This window comes from Perca flavescens, chromosome 12 (assembly GCF_004354835.1).
Source record: "Perca flavescens isolate YP-PL-M2 chromosome 12, PFLA_1.0, whole genome shotgun sequence".
Taxonomy (NCBI): domain Eukaryota; kingdom Metazoa; phylum Chordata; class Actinopteri; order Perciformes; family Percidae; genus Perca; species Perca flavescens.
This window is the reverse complement of record NC_041342.1, coordinates 25,367,744-25,384,294: the sequence shown is the minus strand read 5'-3', so window position 1 is coordinate 25,384,294 and position 16,551 is coordinate 25,367,744. Positions and strand designations below refer to the sequence as shown.

At 42.1% G+C, this 16,551-nt stretch overlaps 1 protein-coding gene across 1 annotated transcript in view; it reads right to left on the bottom strand.

Annotated features, from left to right (window-relative positions):
* The window catches only part of rem2 (RAS (RAD and GEM)-like GTP binding 2), a 30,505-nt gene extending 14,304 nt beyond the window's left edge, over positions 1-16,201 (bottom strand). The window contains exons 1-3 of the mRNA XM_028593484.1: positions 15,835-16,201; positions 12,929-13,265; positions 10,588-10,661 (exon numbers count right to left, since the gene is read on the bottom strand). Of these exons, the coding sequence (XP_028449285.1) occupies positions 10,588-10,661; positions 12,929-13,265; positions 15,835-15,852 (429 nt within the window). The 5' untranslated portion in view covers positions 15,853-16,201. The remainder of the gene's footprint in view (positions 1-10,587; positions 10,662-12,928; positions 13,266-15,834) is intronic.
* Between the last annotated feature and the right edge of the window lie 350 nt (positions 16,202-16,551).

Sequence of the window (16,551 nt, the reverse complement as noted above, 5' to 3'; positions counted from 1 at the left end):
TTTCTCAGTATACCAAAGTTGTTATGTCTGGTGTCTATGGCGACATTATGTTGCTGGCCAAAGCAAGGCGTTAACCAGCAAGAGAGACCATAGCGACAGAGCAGCAGCAGCTAGGAGCATGGCAGAAGCTATGAAAAAAAATCCTAAGAAGCGTCCAAGAAATGTTTCTGGAATGGATGCTCCAGATAAAAAAAAGAAACTCGGCGGAAGGATCATAGTAAAAAAAAAGCACTCCTGGGGGCGGGGAAGATGCGGCAGGATCTTACCTGCAGGCATATATCATATGCGTACATTGACAGTGTTTGTGTATTTACTCTAACCTCCAGAGGGGGGAGACAAAAGTTCGGTACTTCAGCTTTCAATAAACTCCAAAGTTAGAAAAACAAACACATTTGTACAGAACTTCGTTTTTTTATGTCTAGAACCTCACAGCAAATGGAAAATATTAGAAGTTTTGCACAAGCATTTTAATTGAACTAATTCATCAGTTTTGACTTTTTCACAGCCTTGGCATCTTTTCTATACTTTATGTTTTTAGGTTCTGTGGATTTAGCAATACTACCCCAGGTCAGTGGGGTTGAAGAGGTTAAAACAAAAGACATTTTATCTCATGTTGGACAAGCACAATCGATCAAACAATTTTTCACCCAAAGACAGAAACCTGAGACCAGACTCCACAGTATTATGCCAGTCAAAGTCTGGTTCTCCTTCGATTAAGTAGAGACCCATTATAGAATTAGAAGACATACAGGAACAATTATTGTGTATCAATATGGGTTTTTTGCAGTGAGGAACAGACTGTGACTGTGTCTTCAAATGCAATTTGGATCCAACTGTTTCAACAAAGTATTTCTATTTACTGTTTATGGGGCAATACCAGAAAATAAAGCTTATATTACAGTCAGAAGCTTTTTACTTGACCTAACTGTATACATGCTCAGAGGGAATTGGTCAAATTCTATTTGTGGCTTTAATCTATAACTTTCCATTGTGTTATTTATAAAAACACTGCAAAACTCTGACCTGTAGAACTGCAAACACAATTAAGCTGCATTTCAACTGGAAATAGGCCTCTAAAGCCATAAACTCTGGTGAAATCAATATGAAAACACATTATTCCCACCAGATAACCCAATCTGCGCGCTAGCTTTGGACTGCCTTGTACGTGTGTATGTGTGAGAACGTGGATGCCCTTGCACTACATGGACAGCCCCGAAGGTAAATTCCTGCCCTCCAGAGAGTTTCAGACGCCTGAAAAATTCACATTGTCTCAACAGCCATGCAGTATCGGAACAGACCCTGGAGCAGGAAATTCATAGGGAGCTCCTTGGCACTCTGTCAGTTTTGACGGAGCACAGGAAAAGACAGGGAGCGGAGAAAGGAGGAGGGCAAGGAGCCATTGGCGTGGAAGGCTGCTTCACCATCTGTCACTGTCTGATTTAGGGATGAGAATGAAGAATGGAAAACAGAGAGAAAGAGAGAGAGAAAAAACGGAGAGGAATTTTTGTAAGCACGGGAGTACAAACAGAGACTGGACATCGATTAGGAGTGTGATGGAGTGCTTCAGAAGAAAAACTGTGACCAAGTCAATACACCTCTCCATCAAACGGAAGCAGAGCAACTCAGGACAGTGCCAACTCCCTCCCTCCCTCCCTCCCTCTCTCTCCTTCTTTCTCTCGATTAAGCAGCTCCTCTGTTCACAGAGAGCAGGCCATCTGTCGAATACCTACTACCCCCATACACACAAACATTCACAGACTAAAACACAGAAATAAAAGCCAAGCCCACATAGAGTAATATTCAAAGCATATGCAAATACACACAGATGAGTGAGCATTCAGGAAAATACCAATTAAATTATCTTAACAACATAGACCACATCCAGCTGATCAGGCCATTTTTCCTGTAATATAGATGCTTTGGGAGGTTTCACTTGATTTGCATCATCCTGTTCACTCACCTTTCTAAACTATATGTAACGTATGTGGACACATTCGGTCTACAGATGTTGTGTGTACTTTTTGTCCGTGGCATAGACTGTATATATAAAGATGGAAGGCTTGACACCTCCCCAAAAGTGAAGCCAAAACATTTTAATCGCGCCTGGTAACTGGCTGCAGCATAGGTCATAAATCCCACCCTCCATTTTGAAGTGGGTGAGACTCAATTGGAAAAAGGTGACGTCACGTACTTCCATACACCAATCAGGATTTAGCAATATTTGAATCAAAGTGTGATGACAGTTAAAGCCTTGTTTGCTTGTTACAAGCCCAGTCAATCAAATCAATCAAACCACACCCACACTAGTCCTGATGAAGCAGATTTTTTGAGTGCTAAAGGTGCCCTGCCACACGTATTTCATTACTTTGTGGTTTGTGGTTCTACCATGGACTCTGTAACATTTCTTGTGGAAAAAAATGCCTTGGTTACCTTGTTTCAATTTCTCATTAATATTCAACAAGCTAAGCTGTTTGAATCTGATTGGCTAACAGCTAGCCAATGAGAGCCTGGCTGGCTGACTGACCAGCTTTTGTAATTAGCCTTATTTCTGTTCAGTGGCTAGAGCTGACAGAGGAGGTAGCAGTTCATTTTCATATTCACCACATTACAAACACATATGGACCTAACATATTTCAAAAAATACAAGGAAAAACGGTTTTGTGTGGCAGGGCACCTTTAAAGCTTTTTAATAATATGTGTAACTTTTTAATATTGATGAACGTCCGTAAAATTCAAGCCATTGTCAAATGAGTGGATACAAAGGTAATCAGCTCCACACAACTCTCTCTGTATTTCTCAGTATGGCTATGGTCAAAAAATGGTGATTTGGAGGAGGAGGGGTGGGGGTGGTGCGCAACTAAGGAAGGCTTGTATCATGTGGATGCACGTGGATGTCTTGTTGTCATTACTTAGAATTCCTCATGGTGGAGACCGAAACGATGCACTATAGCTTTAAACTAATCATACATAGCATAATACTTAAAGGTGCACTGCCACACAAAACCGTTTTTACTTGCATTTTTTGAAATATGTTAGGTCCATATGTGTTTGTGTTATGTTGTGAATGTGAAAATGAACTGCTACCTCCTCTGTCAGCTCTAGCCACTGAAAAGAAATAAGCAGAGAAATCAGGCCAATTACAAAAGCTGGTCAGTCTGACATCATGTTGCCTGAGCTCATTACTATTCATTAGCTCGCCCAGTTGGGCTGGGTAAAGGATTCTGACAGCCAGGTTCTCATTGGCTAGCTGTTAGCCAATCAGATTCAAACAGCTTAGCTTGTTGAATATTAATGAGAACTGGCAGAAATCGAGCTGAGTCTTCCTGTATGTTCAACAATCACATATGGTTGTAATGTTCATGTGTCCTCATTCGGTTTCATATCTAGTGCTCTAATACTTCAGTATGTATAAACTCAGATTTAGATTTCCTCCTCATACTTAGATAATTACACAGCTAAAAGTTCACAACTGTTTTGTATTCAAAGCTACGCGTAATATGCTGGCTCTATATTGAAATTATGAATAAATAATGGTGGGCGACTGCTATAGCCTGCAGTGTCTCTGCCAATTGCCTTGCATCGTTGCCCATCATTTATGACTGTGTATTACTATCCATCTCACTGATAGCTTTAGTTCCATGAAACTTACAACTAGTGCTACAATGGTGAGGCTATAACGTAACACAAAAACCGTAACGTAAACAAGAATTTTTAATAAGGATCCCTTAAAAGGGGCGGCGGTAGCTCAGTCTGTGGGAACTTGGCTTGAGAACCGAGGGGGTCGCCGGTTCAAGTCCCCTTATGGGCACTGCCGGAGTTGCCCTTGGCGCCGTCCAGTGAGGCATACCCCTCGCACTGACATCTCTCCATACATAATGCATGTGTCATGTGTATAGGTCCTGTTTGTGCATGTGTGTATTTGGGCCTGTGTGTGTGAATATATATATATATATATATATATATATATATATATATATATATATATATATATTCAACAGAGTGAAAGAAAACTGAATTTCCCCTTGTGGGATTAATAAGTATACATTACATTATTATTCAATTTGGTCATTAAAGAATTGTAACAATATGTATTGAGCATGATAATGGAAAAACATAAATTACCATATATAATATTCATCACTTCTGTACTGCAATGTGTGTTATTGTCTGAAATATACAGCCATATGGATATATTTGCAATAAGCAATAATCAGCTGATTATATACCATGCAGATACAGTATATACTGGTGGAGCACTTCTCCACTGCTGCAGCTTCTCCCTCTGTTTAAACACAGTCCACCAGGGCAATCAATCAGGCCTTCAAACACCATGATAAATAAATAGAAAGGCTTTACGAATGAGAATTTCTTTTTTTTTTCTTCTTTTTTTTTTTTAAAGATTTGTTTGTGGCATTTAATGCCTTTATTAGATAGGACAGCTTTAGACATGAAAGGGAAGAGAGAGGGGGAACGACATGGAGCAAAGGGCTGCAGGTCGGAATCGAACCCGTGACCACTACGTTGAGGACTAAGCCTCTGTGTATGGGCACACACTTTCCCAGGTGAGCTGCCCTGGCGCCCACGAATGAGGGTTTCTAAGAATTCATTTCCCACAACTTCCTGTTTCTGGCGCAGATATGTCAATACAAAAAAACACATTCAATAAAACTGACAGAAAGCATGGTTTCCAACCCTGCTTTTATCAGTGCAACATTGAAAGGGCAATTTATCATGGTTTGTGCAGGCTTAATGTGCAGTGAGAAGCTGCGGCTGAGTTTCTCAAAGCTATCAATGGAGCTGCAGTTGAAAAACAGCCATTACCACACCACTAAACTGGCATTTTTATGTTTCCCAAGCTCTTTATACGCACAGAAACTAAAGACATTATACCCATGTACATTAACATGCACTCAAAAACATGCTCACACAAACGTGCTAGAGTCAGGCACTACATCCGTAACCATTAACAGTGATGACAATGAATCACTTATCAGGCACCATTTGCATAAAAGCTGCATAAGCTGTGGCTCTGCAAGCTCTCTATTCTAATCTATTATTTCTTCCAGTAGTAAAAAACAAGGCAGAAAACACAGTATCTGGCCATATTTTGAGAGAGTTCATGAGCATGTGGTGTGTGTGTGTGTGTGTGTGTGTGTGTGTGTGTGTGTGTGTGTGTGTGTGTGTGTGTGCGTGCATCCCTCATTATACAACATGCTCCCCACTGCCTGGGTCACAGAACCTGAACTATTCCAGTCTATTGGCTCCCAAGAATTTTGTTTTGCAGAACAAGATACATGAGCAAAGCAGCTTACTGCTTTTACATGGAAACAAAAGTTCAAACCCATCCCCACCTGCTTGCACAAACATCCACACAGTGGAAATACATAGACGCTAATGCCATCATTTAGCTTTTTCAAAAGCAAACACGTGATTTGTGCACATCTGCTTCTTTGGTTTGTGTTCCATCTGTCTGCCTATCGCTCAGGGCTAAATAGATAATAAAGATCAGGTGGATCAATAAAGATGCAGGGGTGGTGATGAGTGAAGGGAGTGAAAGAAAGACAGGACAATTTAAGAAAGAGGAGAGAGAGCAGAAGCAAGATGAGAAGACGGAAGAACACCTTGCTCTGGTAGGTAAGTCAAAATCTGATAATAGGATGAGCAAGCTTAGTGCATAAGGAATGTTTGTTTGTGTTTTTTTCTCTTGCTTACTTTCTGCTGCACAGAGACAACGCTTCCCTAAGGAAATATATTACAGAGGCCATCTGGCCTGCACTGGCTAGGTCACACACACACACACACACACACACACACACACACACACACACACACACACACACACACACGCATAAGCACTGCATAAGCCGAGCACCAATGACCACGAATGACCACATCATTACCGAACGCTGCAGACATCACAGCACAGACATGGTGCAACATGCAGACTTTTGCATGCCATGACCACCAACCAGCTCTCTCTCTCTCTCTCTCTCTCTACACACACACACACACACACACACACACACACACACACACACACACACTCACTCACACACACAGGAGGGTGGTGTAGTGAGTGTCCCGGCATGACCCAGATTCAGGCTTTATTTAATATGACGGCATGTGGAGCCTCCACCCTGCTGAAGTGTTCATTAGCAAATCCCTGAATCCCTACTGTTTACAGGGATGCTGCTCTGTAGTTGACCTCTGACCCCCCTATGGAGGGAGGATAAACAAGGATTTACCTCCAGGACACAAGTATCGCATTAAGTTATTAACATTTTGTGCAGGTTTACTGTATTTTTATGTCCTTGCATCCTTATTCAGTGACTTAGGTTAAAGGAGCTGAATAAATCATGAAATGCTGCGAAATCATATGTTTCCAGAGTACGATACTGTACGATACGGTATACTTTATTGTCCCTTAAGGGAAATTAGTTTTAGATTCCAAGCTGCACGCATAAATAATGCAATGACAATTATAATTTTATAAAATTATAAAATTAAATAAAAAATACAACACCAATTGTAGCAGTCACAACAATAGATTGCACACATCCCTTGGTAAAAAAAACATTGCACGTAACACATATTACCCTCACTCCCCAGTAAACCACCATGAAACTATTGCACAATCTCTACAGCCTCAAGCAGCATTGTTTACATGTTTGACAGAGTGACATTGTTACAGATGAGAATTAAGTTGAGACATTTTTTTTTTATCTTGTTTGAAATTGATGAAAAGCTGATGTTCAAAACTGGCTTGCATGCAATACAACTATTAGAACGATTGTACAGCACATGCTGACATTTGTTGGCAAGTTAACTACAGTATGTTAGTTGTCATGACACTGATGCAGTTAAAAATGTTAAAGGTCCCATGGCATGAAAATTTTACTTTACTTTTACTATGAGGTTTTTTAACATTAATATGCGTTCCCACAGCCTGCCTATGGTCCCCCAGTGGCTAGAAATGGCGACAGGTGTAAACCGAGCCCTGGGTATCCTGCTCTGCCTTTGAGAAAATGAAAGCTCAGATGGGCCAATCTGAATCTTCTCCTTATGAGGTCATAAGGAGCAAGGTTACCTCCCCTTTCTCTGCTTTGCCCGCCCAGAAAATTTGGCCCACCCATGAGAAAGAGACATCATGGCTTTCAAATGAGCAAAGTGGCAGTTGGTCAAGGCCACACCCCCAACCTCCACCTTTCCCCCCCTCTCTCCTCCTCAATAGCTACAGACACAGAAATGGTACATCCTAAGGAAAGCTCATTGTGGGACTGGCTCTAGTGGCTGTAATTCTGCACCAAGGCTGAATTTCGGGAAAGAGACTTCAGATACAGTATTAGGGTATTTTAACTTGATGAAAATGGGGGTGGTGATGGCGCAGTGGATATGACGCATAAAAGCATCAGCTAAATGACATATAATGTAAATCCGGTTATGCATATAATGTAAATCCGGTTATGCAACGAAAAATCTAGAGGACTGATGAGGAAACTGGGGACAGGTGAGCAAGTGGGTGGGCAAAGCCAGGCTGATGAGAGAAATGGGGCAGTCAGCTAGTGTTAATTTCAACTCATGCTAAGGATTGTTAGCAAGAAGTATTGTCAATAAGTTACAGTGGCTACTTTAGAGATAAGGGCAATTAAAGCAAAAATAAAAGTATGTGTAGCGATGTTAGATAAATTCCGCTTTCTAGCCATCAGGCTAGCTAGTTTGTCTATTTTCTGTACTGCCGTGCACGTGAAAGACTTGTGTGCTTTACTGTCGAAACGTAAAACATGTAGCTGAATTGTTGTATGTGCCCAAATTATCTATTACTAAATAATCTGCCAATCGTCTATTCAGACAACCAAAGAAAATTTCTGAGTTCTCAGCTATGCAATCCACCTGATCTAGAAAACCCTTAACCCTTAAATACAATGCAGCATGTAGCTGCTTTTCCGTTTCTTGATTTTATTTCACACAGAGTATTCTGCACAAATAAATTGAGCAGTGACTACCAGCAGAGACTAATGCAAGCAGAACTGTTAAGGTAAAATAGCTTATTTGGATTTGGGCAAAAAAAAAAAAAAAGAGAAACTATTAGTAGTCCAGAATGACTCTCATAAGGCTGTAAAACAGCCTCATAAGGCTGTAAAACAGCAAAACAGGAAAGAGAAAATGTCCAGGGAAGTGACCCCCTGAGACAATGTCAAAATATGTCCTTGTTCCAAGAACTGGATGGTGGAACAATGTTTTTCTTCCCTCCTAATCGAGCAAAAGAATGTGGTCAAGCAGCAATTATCTTCTTCCAAATTACATCCTGGACTTTTTCTCTAATTTGCTTTAACAGAATAAACGATCCTGTCCTCCCGAGGGCAGCAGCAAATTCTCCCCACTGCATGCTGATAAATAGACACGTATTCATCACTGGCCTACATTTTTACAGGCCTCAGGCTGCACAATTTGGTTGTCTTTGATAAATAACTTCATTTCAAGCTATAAAATAATAATGGAAACTCCTAGATTGGCTCGAGCTCAGAATAAAGTGTTTATCTATCTCAGACAATAAGACAGATAAACACACATTACAGAGAAAGGGTGACAGTGCCCCTCTGGTCCTCAGCGACCTCAATCTCCCACTTGGTTCCCTACATACAGAACCCAGGCTTGTCTAAGAGATATATTACACACCCAATGTCAGTCTAAAGGCAGCATGGGCCAGCTAGGTCAAGGCCAAGTGTGCCAGTGTTCTATTTTGGGCACATGGATGACTTATTTAAACCATCCAACCACCGGTGACGTCAACAACACTCACAACATCCCAGCGTCTGGCTGAGCAGACTCTCAGTCTTCTTTGCATGTGTATGCTGGTGTTTTACACATTGACCATGCCTTTGCAGCATGTGCATGTACACACGTGTGTGTGTGTGTGTGTGTGTGTGTGTGTGTGTGTGTGTGTGTTTGTGTGTTTCTACACTCACAGTAATCTCCACCTGCCATTTGCTGTGCGCCGCTCCCTGCACTGCAGTTGGGAAAAATTACAGCTTCAGCTAGACCTTCATGTGTCAATCAGCTGTGAGCCAAGCAGAGAAAGCACTTGAAGGAACAATCACTGAGTGTGAGTGTAACACTTTTTCATCTTTGTATTGCAAGGGAATGATGAGGCGCTGATCGGCCTGGACGGAGGACATAAGAAGCCCCACAGCCAACAGTGTCAGATGCTGACTGTTCTAACATTATCTTATGCGTGAGTGAGTGACTAAGTCAGACCTGTATGTGCATACGTGAGAGTGCATGTGTGTGTCTTTGCACGTTGCTATAGTAACTTGGTAGGCTGTGGTGCACCATGGAGAACACTTGCAGCCCTGCCTCTTGGGACCGGTGGTTAATCCTGTGCCAGTGCGAGGCCAAAACACGCGTTAGGCAGCTGGACAACATCTGTCGCAGGCCTGACTCTGTGTGTGCCGCTTAGTATCTGTATGTGTCTTTTATCTATGGGCATTACCACAAAAAAAGCACAAAATCATGAGCATATATTGGCAGATGATTTGGGACGCTGTCCAGTCCTCTCTGCCTGCCCCCACTGCTGACAGCCCTGGAGTTATTCCAAGTTTCCCGCTGGCCTGGGTCTGTTGCTTCAGCCTTAATGCCCTGCCTCGTATTAACACGCACAGAATAACAAACGTAATTAACTCTCAGCAAGATTTAACCACAGCAGAAAAGGGCCAGTGGAGAGAGGCGAGCGAGCGCCGCAACAAAAGCATTAAAAAGAGCGAGTGGACAGTGAGATTTGGAGATGATGACAGCTGCAGGAAGGAAGGGCAACGAAATTGGGGGTGATAAGGGAGGAGAGAGAGCAAAGTGACTAAATGATCTAGCTTCCAGCGAAGTCCCCGCGAGCAAAATGTAGCTGCGTGTGAATAATTTAACCTAACGAGGAGAGCCCCTGAACACCGAGTGGACATCTGGCTTAGTTGGCATTTGGGACGATCTACACTCCACATAAATTAGCGTGCTTGACCGTTCCATCACATTATTAATAGACATTAATGACTGCAAGCTTTTTGATTTCCCTCAATGTCTTTTTGACAAGCTTTTATTGTTCTCCACAGCTGCCTGCTGCAGCTCAAGTTTCTCCTGCTCAAAACCCATCGCCACGAGGTCGTATTAACTCACTCACGCAGTTCCGCTCAAAAGGTTGATGATGCACAGCGGCAGCAAATTTAGCCCTCGCCAAAAAAAAATTGTTAACTGTAGATTTGAATTGAAACAAGTAAGGTTAACAAGAGAGTGATTTCCACTTTTCCGAATGAGAGAACTTCAAAAGTACAGTACAGTGAGCACAGCTGCTGCTGCAGGATTCCCTTTACAGTGTATCACACACTTGTACACATAAAAGCTATGTACACATTCTCTTTACGCTCGAATACACACAAATTATTTGCCCATCGCAGTGATTGAACAAAAGTTTTTTTTTTTCCATTCCATGTGAACAAGCAATACATGTTGAACCAGAATAAGTGAATGGAGGAGGCAATGGGTCTAAACGGTAAAGAAGACTGGAGAGGGACTGAGGTGGGATGCTGACAGTCAGTAACGTACCTGTTTCCAGTTGTCAAAAACTATGACTTTGCTGTCCTCGTCGTCGACTGTGACTGAGCTCTCGTAGCCCTCACCTGCAAGCAAATACAAATTTCACACACATCAGCACACAGTGTAATGATAAACACCACTCTGCCATACAATAAAAGCAGCACTATATATTGAAATACAAAAAATATGACAGGATGCATTGTGGTTGTTCATTTTTCTGTTTTAACACATTCCATGGAAAAGAAAACCAAAACCACACTTCTCCCTATCTGTGGCACTCACCTCAAAGCCTGTTTGTTCCTACTGAACATATAAATCTTTGAAAAAGAGGGGCAATTATTTTTATCATTCAAAAAGACACATTCATTTTCTAAAAAAGCTGGGCACTGTAGTTTGTTGCAAAGGTTCCTCAAACAGGAGTAAATAGTACATTTGTTGAGGACTATTTTCAGCGGCAGATTAACATACGTTCAGGCAGTAGGAGAGTGTACATTTTTAAGGCAGCAGGAAACTGTACATGGGATCAACTCAAAAAAAGATTTCAGTACCCATGCTCGTCTTAATGAAGGGAAATGTCGCCCAGTTGCAACGGTGTAGCTCAGTGACATGCTTTATGATGTACCAGGCTTTTTACTACTCAGACAATACTTGTTAATATGATCAATTCGTTGTTTTTTGTGCCGATTTGGGATTTGTTAACAATAATAAAAAATATAAATAGACTTAGAAAATGCTTCTATTAGCTGCACTAATCTACTAATTACTAATCTGTAATTACAAAGTAAAAAAGGTAAAACGTATAAATGGGTGTTGACCATATCGATAACACACCTAGAAAATACACTACCTATAATTGCATGGCAGCTTTTAAAATACACATTAACCCAAAATAGCTTGAAATAGATTGGAAGATCCACTATGATGAATGACATGTCTTTCTTAAGGTCAAGCACACCGTAGTTCCTGGTTTTAATAAGGTCTTGCTGTCTTTTACTAGTAATTACTTGGTGAGAACAGGAATTAATTGGTGAGGTGGTAACCCACCCACAGAGCTGATATGATGCGAGAGCATCTGGTAAAAAAAAGCTATTAAAGATTTGTCAATTAAATAGGTGTTGATTCGTGAGTTTTTTACATTCGAAATTTTGACATGTAGCTCATAGAATAATTTTACATAGAAATGTGTACAGGCTCCTTGGATGGAAGTGCTTTTTCTGTCCATTTATGATGCATGAATCCAAATGTACTACATGGGCAGTAATGAATACTGTATGGCGTGAGTCAGGGGCAAGTCAGCTTTATGCATTAGGGAGCCTAAGGCTATGTTCACACTGCCTTAGTGCTCAACTTGGATTTATTGCTTGGATCTGATAATATTTTTTAAATGTGGCCAATATCAGATTCCAGTGTGAAATGGTCACAGTCCCGACTCGCATGCGCAAAAGAACAATAACAAAGACACACGCAGCAGGCTGTCGTACAGAAGTAAATGGAGGCCACTGGAGTAAGCGAGCAATGGCTACTACTTCTGTACGGAGATGTGTGTGGATGCGGGGAATCATGGCGTGAGTGACTCCCGCCAGCGCAGAATTGTGACGAATGTCGATCTAGGGCAACGTAAAAGTCGCATGAAATCCGATACGACTGAGGTCGCATGGCAAAATATCAGACCTGTATCTGATTTAGTACCACATGTGTAAATGTCCCAAATCAGAATTAAAAAGATCCGATTCCGAGTGATTTGTGCTGTTCACACTGACAGACCTGAGTCACATATGAGCAAAAAAATCAGATATGGGCCAATTTGCCCACAGTCTGAATATCGATATACTTCTAAATCTTCCTCGTCCTGGGAGTGTGGTTTTGGATATTTCTAAAAAAAATACCCTTTTTCATCTGCCTTCGTGACACTGACTCATCGATTGGCTGGTTGAGAACCAGGGCTGACTATCTTCTGTGTTGCAGTGAGCTGTATGACAGACAGACCTAGTGACTGACAAAGTGCATAAGCAAGGCTGTTTCTAGCAGCTTTAAAGGCAGGGTTGGTAATTATTTCCAATTTACACTTTTTTTATATATTGTTTGAAATGGCCTTTACACCCCGACAGCAATAATATAACTTATGGGCTCTGAAAAAGCTTCATATTTAGCGTACAGACATGAGAGTGGTATCAATCTTCTTATCTAACTCATCTAACATCTAATTGTGGACGTTTTAACTCCACAATAAGTGTCTAAATCAAGCTTTTCTAAAGTTAACCCTTAGGACTAATTTTAAAAGTTTTGTCAGTCCGAACAGGTGCACATAAACACAAAAGCACACTCCACCAATCCCTATCCAAGTGTTTACCACATGCTTGGGTCTCAGAGTCTATAGAGAGGGATCTGTCCGACTGCCCGGTCAGAGATAAGGCAAGCGATGTCTTGCCCACGCCATTCTGTCCCAGTAGCACTATCCTCAATGCCCCACCGTGGCTGTGGTAAGCCGACTGGGCGGCTGTTGATTGGCTGAAGGACTCATTGCGAGGCACCGCTGTGTCACTGATAGGCAATGTGGCAGGCTCTGCCATGTCCGGGATCCAATCACAGTCCTCAGACACGGCCTCTTCCCTCCTCAGCTGGTGTTTGAGAGGCAGGGGTGTGCTTCCACGCCGGAGGGGGGGCGCCGTGGTGAGAAACATTTTGTACTAGAATGAAATTGAGGGATAACAAAAACACGTGTAAATATAGAAATATAGTGCACAGCAGTTAAAAAAAATAGTCCAAGAGGTCCAAACAGGCTGCAGATTTACCTGTAAAACCTTATTATTCTGCTAAATCACTGAAGAATGGGGAAAGGGTGTTTCCACTGGGTGTGCCTATGTGTGTAAGGAGGAGGAGGTAATAACAATGGAGGTGAGTCAGATAAGTGGAAGTGTGTGAGAGAGAGAGAGATGCTGAAGGAAGATGCAGAGCTTGTCAAAGGGAAACCTATGAGAGGAGGAGGGAGCAGGTGGGGGGCGGGGGAGGGGGTGGTGAGAAGAGGGAGACAGAAGACAGGGGGGGAGCTGCCGCTAGAAAGAGTAAAGATAAAAAGATGCTAAAAGACAGCAGGTTGACGAGGACATACAGAGAGGAGAAGAGAAAGAGAATGAATCACAAGGGAGGGACAGAGGAAAAGTGGCTGCAGCTGTGTGCAATGAGATTATATGTGCTCTACATAAGGGGGCTCTATACTGTACATTGTGTACTTGTACTTGCGACCTTCGCATGAATTCACACAAAAATGGGTCAAAAACGTAAAGTCTTTATCTACATCTCTACCTATTTAAAAAAAGGAAAACTGTCAGCGGTTTACTCCGGAACAATAGTTTTGCTGAGAATATTGTGTGTTGGGATAAGTTTGTGCGTGCATGTGCATAATAGAGCGTGCGTTTTGCAGCCAAGGGTCAACCATAGACGACCCTCATCAATATTAATACAGCAATTAATCTCGCTCCAGCAGCACCCCTGGGCTTCTGTGGCCAAGTACAGTATTGGCGCTTAATAAAAGGGTATTGACACAATAACAACAACGAATTAGAATAAAATGCAATGCAATTCAGCACCGCCACAGAGGAAAATCTCACAAATTACTATGAGCTCAATGAACACTTCGCTGACACAGTGTCATCAAAGATAATGGGGTTTATCCAGTGAAGTTCACACAGTTTATCTCAGAGCTGTATTGGATTGCATTAGATTGTTGGATTGTACAGGTGCACCTAATAAACGGTTAACTTTCTCTCCGATAGCATAATATTTTTGTACTTTTGCTTTGTTTTATAACATCCTTTAAATACTGTATAAGGAAAGAAAATCATTTCCAACATTCTTTTATTGAACAAAATGAACATTGAATTGAATATAAAAGGCACCACTAAAAAAAGAATAATAGTTACATTTTAAAGTGCCGTTTTCTACTGCTATTTTCTTTCAACTAACAGAAAAAAATCTCAGTGTCTTTCGCGATATGTTGCACCCTTTCCCGATGTGTTTACTGCACCAGTTGATATCGCGATGACAAAAAAAAAAAAAAATATATTGTGCAGCTCTTCTAGAATAGTGTAACTTAGTATGTACAGTAAAGCATTGTGTAATGTAGTGTAGTATTGTACTGTATAGTGTGGTTAAGTACTGTTGTGTCACGTAATGTACTATAATAATGTACAGTATATGGCTGTATAGTTTAATGTAGTGTAATGACATATAGTACAGTATGTACTACAGTATAGTAGACAATAGTGTTATGTCTGTGGTGTACTGCAAGTATGGTGTAGTGATGTGTAATGTATTGTTGTATACTATAGTACAGTATATTTTTAGTTATAGTATAGCACAGTCTTATACTTATTTTTCATTCATACATTTTGGGGTGTGGCTGCTTGTTACACACACACACACACACACACACACACACACACACACACACACACACACACGTACACGCACGTACCACGCACACACACACGCACGCTCACTCGGGTAACGCAATTAGGTTTATTGACCGAGCTAATCAATTAAGCATGGCCTTTATTGTCAGCGGCTCTCAGGGGAGCTGTACACGCAGAAACTGTAAACTCTGGCAGCAGGCTGAGTCAGTATGTCAAGGGTTAATCTCCTCCTCTCGCCAGGCTGTCAAGAAACTAGGGCAAACAACAGTGCACAATACAAATTAATACTACAGTCAATGTTTTTATTCTTCCATACTGCTACTGCCCAATTACACTGTCTGCTGCTTCTTTACCAGCAACCTAGTTATGTCTGGCGTACGTTCATTCTTCCAAACCATGTTTACTGTAGTCCACGGCTCATTAAAATACAATTTGGAGCATCTATGAAGGAATCTATGGACTTACATGGTCCACCAAGAGAGAGAAAGGCTTACAGACACGTGACTATAAAGTCACTATTGTCCAGCAAAGACATGCTGGAAGCCTCTGCAATAATATTCAAAAAGTGAGTAAAGATGAAAAAATGCTCAACATTCCAAACTGAATTCCCACACAGAGATAGTGTGACAGGGAGGAAGTGTGCGCTGCATAAAAAAATATTAGATCTCGTGCTATTCTCTAAGGTGCACATTAGAGGGTGTGTGTGTGTGTGTGTTTGAGTGCGCGTTTTTGTGCGTGCGTGCGTGCGTACGTACCCTACCTGGTGTGTGCCCGTGTAGTCTAGGCTATTGTGCAGAGCGCACGAGGTGGGTTTAAAGAAGGTGGACAGCATGTGTCGCCTCACCTGGTCAGCCATGGTCATCGGTAAGTATTCTCTTTATGGAACAAGTGCTGTAGTTGCAACCGCCTCCGCCGCCCGGTTCAGGTCATCTGTGCTGGGCGAAGACCCGGCATCACATTCACAGCGGCGGTAACAGACGGTGCACAAAAGAGACGCGCCACATCTCATTTAACATGATGTTATTCTTTCCACACCGGCGCGTAAAATCCTCCTCTGGTGGGTTGAAAAGGGAGGTGCGGCGCATAGAACCCTGGGATAGGTAGTAGTAGGCTGGACAGGGGAGATAAAGCGGCGCTACACCTGCGTTTCCGTTTGGAATAAGAAGCGAGTTCTTATGAGAGGAAGAAAGAAAGCCATCAGCACAATAACGCATCCCGCCTTGTACTTATGGCGTCCCAACGACCAGCGGAGACAGTTAACCTGCATCTCTCTCTCTCTCTCTCTCTCTCTCTCTCTCTCTCTCTCTCTCTCTCTCTCTCACTCACTCACTCCCCCCTCTCTCTCTGTGCTGCTTCTCCCGGTGTATTTCTTTCAGGTTTAACGGTAGAGAATCCGCTGTCGTCGCTGTGAGCTGGAGCGGCCGCGAGAAGGAGGCAGAGGGACGCCTCTTGGAGAAGGTGTCCGTGAATGTTTGTACAGAGGAACAAGGTTTTATTGTGCTCCCACTAGGCAAGGCAAGGCAGCTTTAGTTGTATAGCACATTTCAGCAACAGGGCAATT